This window comes from Aedes albopictus, chromosome 2 (genome assembly GCF_035046485.1).
Source record: "Aedes albopictus strain Foshan chromosome 2, AalbF5, whole genome shotgun sequence".
In the NCBI taxonomy this organism is placed as follows: domain Eukaryota; kingdom Metazoa; phylum Arthropoda; class Insecta; order Diptera; family Culicidae; genus Aedes; species Aedes albopictus.
Window position 1 is genome coordinate 172,124,914 of NC_085137.1, and position 10,383 is coordinate 172,135,296.

Consider the following 10,383-nt stretch of genomic DNA (forward strand, 5'->3'; position numbering starts at 1 on the left):
ATCAAAATTCAACTATCACGCAACAATAACGACAATTTCGCAATCTGAATTTGTTGCGACATTTTACCCAATGCGACATAGGTTTGTCCCAACTTGAACAGAATAGAACAAAGATCGTACAACACGAGATTAGAGATTTTTTAGGCTTTCATTGTGATTTTCGAGCGGTTCGTGTCGGTAAACACTGCAACGCTGCTGAAGATGTATCATAAAAAAAAAAATCGATTTTGGGTTGGTAACAATTGATTATTTACGAGTTGAAAAGTACGCAACAAATTCATTTTCCGTTTTGTCTGCAACAATAATTTTCGAGATCATGTCGCGCCTTCCTTGTTGCTTGTTTTGTGCCTCTTTTTTCTGACAATAGGCTCCTAAAGTCCTATCGGGATTCTTGTTTTAAACCACAATATATGGTTCAAGAGTACATATTTACTCATTTTTTTATGTTTTTATTAACCATAGTTGAAAATATATAATTTTTATTTTTTTAGCCTTTTGTCTCGTCCCTAGCTTATAACACATACTTTGAGTGATTTTTTTTCACCGTGTATGTCAGATAGGAACATTTTTGAAATCCCAGTGCGAAAAATGTCGAGCTCAGTCACACAAGGTTGACCTCAAATGTCAAAGTAGAACTATTTACCATTTCTAGATTGAGTTTAAATAAGGGCGAAAGTAACATTAGAGAGTTCTCTTCATCGACTCTCTCTTCTTCATATTAAAGTGACAAGATGCAAGTATAGTTGCACCTTTTGGTCATAAATCGCTAGGTTGCGATGCAATCTACCGTCTAAGTGTAAAAAAGTTCTATTGAATTTGCATCTTGTCACTTTAATTTGCAGAAGAGAGAGTCGATGAAGAGAACCCTTACGTTACTTTCGCCCTTCTTTAAACTCAATCTAGATTTTACTTATTTCGAATTTTCTCATTATTCCTTTGTTTTTCAAGTTCGAGTAAAGTACAATTCCGATTAGAACACCATACTTGATCGTATTATTCAATATAAGCGAGATTTCGCCTTTAATTTTAGGACCCTATTAGCCAGACACAATCCTGTACACGTCAACCAGTTGACTATGGTTAATAAAAACGTCAAAAATTGAGTAAATATGTACTCTTGAACCATATATTGTGGTTTAAAACAAGAATCCCCATAGGACTTTAGGAGCCTATTAGATTCTTTATGTTGCCATGCATTAAGTGATCTATGGGGGATACCGTCAATACTCTTTATAGCTGAATCATTTTACGATATACAGACAGATGCCAAATGATCATTGGCAGAGGAAACACTCAGTTACTAACTGTTTAAGTGCTTATATTTAGAACACTATAGCTGAGAAGCATGCTAATGACAAAGAATGATTGTTACATTACATCTCTTTTTTCATGAAATTCCCTATCGATTTCTCCAGCCCTATCAACATATGTATTTCTCAAGGATTTTTGTCCTTGGATTTCTCCGGGGATTACCTCATAAAAACCTCAAAACATACTCTTGCCTTAGGAATTTCTCTTGTTAGCCCAAAGAAATGTTTTTTTCCTGAGATTCCGAATGATGAGATAACTTTCGTTATATTTTGTGGCCGTTCATTCCAAAAATCTCAATCTTATATTACTTACGCTAGCTCGCCACCCTAACATTCCATGTCGCTAACCTTCTCGGTACCCTCTTCTGCCGTTGCACTTTTGCCTGCTTCCTGGTTGGCGGTAGCCGCCATCCGAGCTTTACGGAGTTCCAAAGCTTTCAGCCGATTGGCCGCAATTTTGGCCCGCATTTCCTCCGAAAGCCCTGGCGACGGCCGGCTGGGTGTGCTAACGGGTGTCGTCGGTACCGAGACGCCCGCATCGTCCCGGATTGAATCGAAATTTCTCTCCGAGACAGAGAGGTTCCCAACCCCGGAAGTGTTCAGGCTTGCATTGGCGCGCGAGATGGCAATTTGTTCATCCAGCATGCTATCCAGTGGATCAAGTGGTTGATTCAATGGGTTCGACTCGTACGCTAATCGATCGTCATCATCGTCCTTATCGTCGTCTGCCGGTGGGAGTTCCGGTTCCAGCAGGCCCATCCGGTATTTGTTCATGTAGGACTGGGTTTGCTTCTTCCGGCCGAGATTCTCGATGGCGGCCAGACTGTCGTCGAATCCGTACTTGGGGAACATCCGATGGGCCCAATGTTGCATCCTTTTCATCACGGCGTCCAGATCTTCCCGTTCGTGGCCTTTACCCTTGAATTTCATGTCCTTGAAGTAGTTCTCCATATCGATGATGCCTCGGGGACCACAAAGCAGCGTAGGATTTAGGGTCAGTCGGGGATGTCGGACGGTTTTCTTTTTCGGCTCCACGGGGACCGGTTTGGATTCGCCTTCGTCGGCACCGTCGTTGGCGGCATCCGGATTATCCGGATCGTTGTTTCCTTTGGCGCCATCATCGTCCGATAGTATTTCACCGTCGTTCTCGTTGCCAAGTTCATCCCCGAACAAAGAATCCAGAACGGACATTCTAAAAAACCAAGGAACTGTTAAATTTTCATGTTGTAGAGTTTATCAAATTAATGGTTTTACCTTGAGTTGTTGAAATAAGTTTAGAAAAGAAGCTGGACCGCTGGACGATTTTGTGACGAACTTTCGCGAGACAACAAAAACAACGGTTCGACTTTCGCGCGCTCGGTAGTATTTTACAGAACGGAATACCTTCTTTCTTGAATGGGCATTCCCTCGACGACAGAAGAAAATTGTGTGTGCGCGTGTGCGTGTGGCGCGCTGGCTGTCACGCTTCACGCTGTCAACCAGTTGTCGGAGTTCAAATCATTCAAGTTGTTTTCATCGGCAGAGCTACACGTGTGATTCAACGCTTCAATTAAAGAAATAAATTAATCGAAACTACAAGTAAGTAAAAGTTATATAAATATCAGGAAATCACTCCTTTTGTTATAATTTATTATCTGTGTAGATTAAATTGAGAATGCATGACTCCGCTCCTCGTTATTTCACATTTTTGCCGGCTGAATCCATTCGGCTGAGTAAGTTGCAACATAACCTCAATTTCACTTGAATTTTGTTTACAGGATCGCCAAAATGACCGAAGTCGAAGCTAAAACTGCCGCCACGGAGGAAACTACCAAGGAGGAGGAAGAGGCACCAGAAACTACTGCAGAACAAACCGAAGAATCAGCACAGGAAACTTCGGAAAACGTGTCCAAGCTGGAGGCTTCCATCATCCGCCAGTTGGAGTATTACTTCGGCGATGCCAATCTGGCGCGCGATAAGTTCCTGCAGGAGCAGATCTCAAAGGATGAAGGCTGGGTGCCGGTCGATGTTTTGCTCACATTCAAGCGGTTGAAGTCACTGAGCGAGGACAAGAAAGTGATCGTGGATGCTATCGAGAAATCCGACGAGGGATTGATTGAGATCAGTGAGGATCGGGAGAAGTTGCGACGCCATCCGGAGAGACCGCTTCCGGAGCAGAACGAGGAGACGCGAAAGGAAATTTATGGACGTACCGTGTACGTGAAAGGATTTGCCCCGGAGGAAGGCACACAGATGAGCGAACTGCTCGAGTTCTTCGAACCATTCGAGAAGATTACCAATATTGTCATGCGCAAGTACCACGACAAAGCCACCAAGAAGTATTTGTTCAAGGGCAGCGTTTTCGTGACCTTTGCCACCAAGGATCATTGCGCCGAGTTCCTGAAGAAGGAAAAACTAGAGTACAAAGGCAAAGAGCTGATCCGCAAGATGCAGGACGATTACTTCGAAGAGAAGAAGGCCGAACGCAGAAAGAAGGACAAAAAGAAGGAAGAAGATCGTTTCAATATTGATCACCTTCCGAAGGGAGCGTGCGTCCACCTGTCCGGATTTAACAAGGACACCAGCCGGGAGACTATTAAGGAGACTATCTTGAAGCTGGACGAATCGCTGGAGGTGGCATTCATCGATTACGCAAAAACCGACACCGAAGGAACGGTTCGTTTCGCTGCTGACGATGCCGGCAAGAAGTTCATGGAAAAGCTGACCGATAGCAAGGTATGTATGAGCAACTACTACTTTAAGTTTCATTTTACCTATCTTAGAATTCTTGGGAATGTTTTGAATTAATAAATCTCACTCTTGCGCAGATCCAAATCGACGAAGAGGAAATCACCGCCCGGCTGTTGGAGGGTGACGAAGAGAAGGAATTCCTGCGGAAGGTCGTCAAGGATCAGCAGGCGCGACGACAAGCCAGCAATGCCCGCAACAAGGGCCGACACCAGAAGGGAGGCAAGCATCACGGTCACCACAGGAATGGCGGTGAAAAGCGAAAGGCGGACGAGGAGAGCAAAGAGCAACCTGCCAAGAAAAAGGCACAGGAAGCGGATGCCTAATTCCGTTTTACCCCTATATTCTACGCCTATATTTAAGCAAACTGGTAAGCTCCATTTTCCAACCAATGGTTGACTAGAAACAAACTCCGTATCTTTATTACAAAGCTGGTAGAGCTTTTAGAGCATTCGACTTCTTGTTTAATTTCATATTTATAACAATCAATCAACTCTTGATTAAAGAGTATCAACTTACACCGTTTTCTTTTTAAATGTTTCACTAAAACAATATGTAAAGACGTGATTTGAACTAGAAATATTTTTTAAGGTCTACAATTCCCAGGATAAAAATATTATTTTGAAGTCCAAACGTAAGACTTTATTAACACATTTAGTTAATTCCGATAAAAATATCACTTCCATATCACGATGAAGCATTTAGGGAATTGTGAGTATCACTTAGTTGTGGGATTAATTATTTAATAAGGGGAGCACCCTTATCAAATTTATACATGCTGGTGGTTTTTATAACTAAACGCAGCACGATGAAATTGGATATGATCACATTATATTCCGCGAACGACAAGCTAAAACCGTATTCAGCAGAGAACCAGGAAGGGGTCGTCGGCTTCGTGGTAGGCCACGCACACGGTGGCTTTTTGCAATTAAGGAGGACTTAACCCTTTCCCGCCCATGGTGTCTGTAGAGCACCATAACTTTCAACCCTTGTATCTCTGAGACTAATGAAGTTTTCTGAATGTTTTTAATTGTAAATCATGATTTCACATGTTGTTCTCTATCTAAAGGCATTACACTAAGTATGCGCATACAAATTCAATGTTTTTGTCAAAAAAAAAAAATTCACGAAAAGCTATTTTTTCGACAAAAAAATAATGACAAACTTTGACGTCTCAATTAATGGCATAGTTATCCTCATGGGTTGAAATAAAAATAGTTCTCTAACAGATTTACTATTTATTTGTGTAGTCATACGTTGAAAAGAACTGAAATGTGTATTTAAACCCTTAATTTGATACAATATGAATGGTGCATATATGCACCAATGGGCACATGGCGTGCAAAAAATAAGCAATTTTCCAACGTAATCATTATTTGCATCCCATTCTAGAATTCTGGTGGCATTAAAGTTCGAAGCTTTTGAGAACAACTTGTCTCGAATTGTAATGAATTTGTATAAAACTGGTTCGGAAAGTGATTTTCTAGGATTGTCAAATGAAGCATCCTGTGATTTGACCATTTTTAACGAGAAAAATCATGAAATAAAGTTCTCCAAATGCCTGGTGGTGCTCCAGAGCACCATCTCATATTTGAGTTGTAATAGCCTTAAACGATAATTTTGGCATAGACAATAGGATTTTGTTCTACCATTTTTAGCAAAAATAATAAAAACCATTTTTAAACACTAAAAGAAGTCATGGGCGGGATAGGGTTAAGGGCTCTAAACGTTCAGGATGACTGGAAGCGATTGGCCCAGAACCGAGACCAGTGGAGGCGAAGACTCACCGCTACGAGTTGTAGCCCATCAAGTAACACTACGCTGCATTATTCGACTTCAGCAGTCACGCTGTTGTATTTTGTGCAATACGAGATGAAAAAAGCTCGCCTGTTCTACCCAAATCAGCGTGGTGCTGATTCTTTAGTGGAATTCCTGAAGGAATCCTAGGGAAAGTCCTAAAACAATTGTTAGAGGAAACCCTCAAGGCGTTCCCAGTGGAATTTTTGTAGTAATTTCCTTACAATTTTTTGGAAGAGCCCCTGGAAGAACTTTCTCATGGATAACTTCTTGAAGGATGATTACTTGATGATGATGATCTCAGAATATAATCCTGAAAGAATCGCATGACGAATTTCTGAAGGAATTTTTTTGAAAGAACTGCAGGGGGAATTCTTGAAGGAATTCATATATGGGTTCCTGATTAAATCCGTGGATGAAATCCTAAAGGATCTCTTGGATAACATTGTGAACATATTTCAAAATGACTTCCTGGACAATTTCCTGCCTGATGTATGCATCCTTATAAAATTATCTTAGAAAATCCAAATACAAATCGCTGGAGTAATTCCTCCAGTAATCCTTAAAGTAATTAAAAAAAACCCTGCAGGAATACTTGAAGGCATTCCTGAAGAAATTCTTGGGTGCATCACTGCAAAAGATTATGGAAGCATTTTTGAAATTTCTGAATATTTTGTTTTGAAAATATTCCAAGAGGAATTTCTGAGGGGATCCAAGAGGAATTTTTGGTAGAATTTCTGGAGCAATGCCTGGAATGATTCCTGAATGAATTCCTGAAGGAATTCTTGAAAGAATCTCAGGAGTAATTCCTGAAAGATTTTCTGAAGAATTTCCTGGAGGAATGCCTGGAGAAATCCCTGTACAAATTCCTGGCGGAATCCTTGGTGGATTTTTTGCAGGAATCACTGTAAGAATTCCTGGAGGAATTTCTGAAGGAATCCGTAGTGTAATATCAGGAATAGAGGAATACTTGAAGAAATCCATGGGATAATTTTTGGAGGAATCCCTGGATGAATCGCTGGAGAGATCCCTAGAGCGATTCTGGCATGAATTTCTGAAGGAATTCTTTGAGGGATTGCTTGAGGAACACATGCAGGAATTTCCGGAGAAATACCTGCAGGAATTCCTGAAGGAACCCTTGTGGAGTACCAGGAGGATTTCCTGAAGGATTTTTTAGAGAAATATCTTTGGAGGAACTCTTGGAGGAATCTCTCGAGAAGTCCAGGAGAAATTTCTGAAGCAATTCCTAGAGAAGTTCCTAAAGGAATACCGGAATTTCAGGAGGAATATCTGAATCATTACTTGGGGAATCACTAGAAGAATTCTTGGATAAATTTCTGGAGAAATCTCTGGAACAATTCCTGAATAAAATTATGGAGGAATTCCTGGATGAATCTCTAAAGGAATTTTTAGAGGAATTCCTGGAGCAATTTCCGAAGGAATCTATGGTGTAAGTCCAAAAGAACGCCCTGGGGAAATTACTGGATGAATTCCTGGAGGAATTTTTGGAAAATCCTAGAGAAATCCCTGGATGTACTCCTGCAGAAATTCCTAGGGAAATTCTGCGAACAATCCCTGGAAGAATCTCTGTAAGAATTGCTGCAGGAACATTGGAAAAATTGGATGAATTCCTGGATAAAATCTTGGAGAAAATCCTAGAGGAATTTTTAGATGAATCACTGGAGCAATTTCTGAATAAATCTGTGGTGTGTGTGTCGAAGAGGAATCTCTGGAGAAATTCCTGAAGGAATTTCTGGAAGAATTTCTAGAGAAATCCTTGGATGTACTCCTGCAGAAATCCCTAAGGAAAATCAGAGTAGACTTTTGAAGAAATTTCTGAATAATTTCTTGGAAGATTGTCAGAGGAATCCCATGAGGAATTCCTGGAGAAATACATGCAGGAATTTCCGGAGAAATACCCCTGGAGGAGTTCCTGAGGGATTATCTGGAAGATATTTTAGAGGATAAATCTTTTTAGGAACTCTTGAAGGAATCTCCCGATGAATTCCTGGAGAAATTTCTGAAGAAATGACTAGACTAATTCCTGATGAAAATTCTTGAAGAAGCTCCTAGAAGTATTTCTGGATGAACCCCTGGAGGAAATCCTAGAGGAGTTCTTGAAGGAATGCCTGGATTCCAGGAGGGATTCCAGAATCATGGAGAAATTCCTGGATAAAATCTAAAAGGAATTTCTGGTAGAATCCCTGGAAAAATTCTATGGTGAATCCTTGGAAGAATCCGTGGTGGAATTCCTTGATAAAATCCATGAAGAATTCCTGGATAAATTCGTGGAAAATCCCATTGAGAAACTTTCTAAAAAAATCCCTTGAGGGTTTCCTAGCAAATTTTATGTAGGAATCTTTAGAGGAATTCGTGAAGGAATCTCTGGAACAATTCCTACAGGAATTCCCGAAAAAAAACTTTTGGTAGAATTCTATGAGGAATTCCTGGAAGAAAGCCGGGAGGAGTTTCTGAAATAATATCTGAAGGAATTTTGATGGAATCCCTGGAGGATTTCCTGGAGAAATTTCTGAAGGAATTCCTGGAGAAATCTTTGGAGCAATTCCTGTATGGATTCTTGGAGGAATTCGTAGAGGAATTTCTGGACGAGTTCCTGAAGGATTCATCGCATGAATTCTTGGATAAAATCCTGGTGGAACACCTGGATGAGTTTCTGGAGGAATTCCTGGATCAATTCCTGGAGGAATACTTGGAGCTATTTCTGATGATTCCTGGAGGAATTCTCTGAAGCATTCATGTAAGAAAGCCTGGAGGAATTCCTGGAGAAATCCCTGAACTCCTGGAAAATTTCTTGATGGAATACTAGGTGGAATGCCTGGAAAAAATGCTGGATGAATCCCTAGAGTAATTTCTGGAGGAATCTCTGAAAGAATGCCAGGAGAAATTCCTGGAAAAATTCTAGGATGAATCCCTGGAGGATTTACTGTAGGAATTTCTGGATGAATTCCTTGGAGAATCGCTGGAACAATTTCAGGAGGAATTGCCGAACGAATCTCTGGTGGAATCCCTGGAGGAATTCTTGGAGGAGTTCCTGGAAGTATCACTAGAGAAATTCCTGTATGGAACCACTAGGGAAATCCCTGCAGTAATTCCAAGAGGAATCTCTGGAGGAATTCCTTAGGGATTCCATGTCTTTTTATTTTTATTTAATCATTTCGTCAACCGACCTAGACAAGTGCATTATATATATGCATATCGACAATGATTTTTCATAAGGGCCTAACTGACTTTATCGATTTCTCTTCGTCGACTCTCTCTTTCGCTAATAACTTAATCAAAACAAACAAAATCATTATTCTTTTTGCTTTTATAGCAACATATAGTCGGAAAACTCAATACACATTCTGTGATAACAAAAAGAGAGGATCGATCAAGAGAACTCGAAAATGTCAGTTAGGCCCAAATGAAAAATCATTCTCGATATGTTTTCTTATTTTCTAATAAAATAATTGGCTTCTTCAGAGGTGTTGACGTAATTAAATATTCAGAATCAACATGCCAAACTGAGCCGAAATCCAATTTTTCATGAATGTTGGTGCCCAGGAACCTATTCAAAAACCAATTGGTTTTTTTATATATGGGGGCAATTGGGTTGTTTAGTGAATAAAATATTGCTATTTTCTATAGCCTAATCGAAAGAGCTCATTTTTCTGAGTATAACGTGATTTTATTGGATTCGGTGGGGGCTGGCTCACCAACACTTCCGGTCCGCTTTAGTGTTTTATGCATCATTGTGGCCAGGTGTTGTTCTAGTTTTTCCAACTGTATTGTAAAGCATGAGAGGTGATCCTTGGCATTCTTGTGTAAATTGGGGTACTCGGAATGTTGATCGATCACCGATTATTGCTGGCAGATGCAGTGGAAAGTTTGTCTTAATACGTATCAATCGTCTCTGACAAACGAGAAAAACTGACCTCACTGATTACCTGTCTCTGAGCCAAATTTGGTATAGAGTCTTCAGTCTCCGATTAATCGCTTCATGTTTGATGGAGGCTTTTAATCCAATGGGTTACATAGCCGCTATCCGAATGAAGAGAGTAATGTTCCGCGTAATATATCACAAATCAAAAGAGGTGCGGTATATTACGTGGAGCGGATATACTGAATTGGGTACCAGACCAAGTCCCTGCTGGTTGGCACGAAATAGGTGAGCCATAGACAATAGAATCGTCAATGTCGTAGGGCATAGTATGTGACTATTGTCGAAACCAAAAAAACTTTTAATGCCCAACCAAATCATTAGCAATATCAATTTGCTTCAAACGCGTTCCAGTGATAGGGTTAAGATTAGGATCAATTATTACAATACAATTTCACGTTTTAATATGTGTTTAGTAGTTTTAGAGAAAACAGCCTAATAAGAAATTTTCTGTAGGTTCATTGCCTCACAACTGTGAGCAACATTATTACTCATTAATAAAAGGTTGTATCATCAATATGGACATAGACTTGCTGAACGAAACATTTGACCAATTAACATCTTTCAGGTATAAAATAGGTAGTAGGACAAAACTTTTATTTTTAAAAG

The 10,383-nt window shown here is 40.2% G+C and overlaps 2 protein-coding genes across 2 annotated transcripts; one reads left to right on the top strand and one right to left on the bottom strand.

Annotated features, from left to right (window-relative positions):
* Positions 1-1,556: 1,556 nt before the first annotated feature.
* LOC109404412 (protein TIPIN homolog) lies at positions 1,557-2,681 on the bottom strand. The gene is made up of 2 exons (XM_019677292.3): positions 2,565-2,681; positions 1,557-2,502 (listed from the first exon to the last, which is right to left on the bottom strand). The coding sequence occupies exon 2, from the start codon at positions 2,499-2,501 to the stop codon at positions 1,638-1,640; it is 864 nt and encodes a 287-aa protein (XP_019532837.3). The 5' UTR covers position 2,502; positions 2,565-2,681; the 3' UTR covers positions 1,557-1,637.
* An 85-nt stretch (positions 2,682-2,766) lies between these two features.
* LOC109398644 (la protein homolog) lies at positions 2,767-4,675 on the top strand. The gene is made up of 3 exons (XM_019671030.3): positions 2,767-2,888; positions 3,068-4,025; positions 4,118-4,675. Exons 2-3 carry the CDS (start codon positions 3,078-3,080, stop codon positions 4,361-4,363), a joined length of 1,194 nt encoding a protein of 397 aa, XP_019526575.3. The 5' UTR covers positions 2,767-2,888; positions 3,068-3,077; the 3' UTR covers positions 4,364-4,675.
* The last annotated feature ends 5,708 nt before the right edge of the window (positions 4,676-10,383 follow it).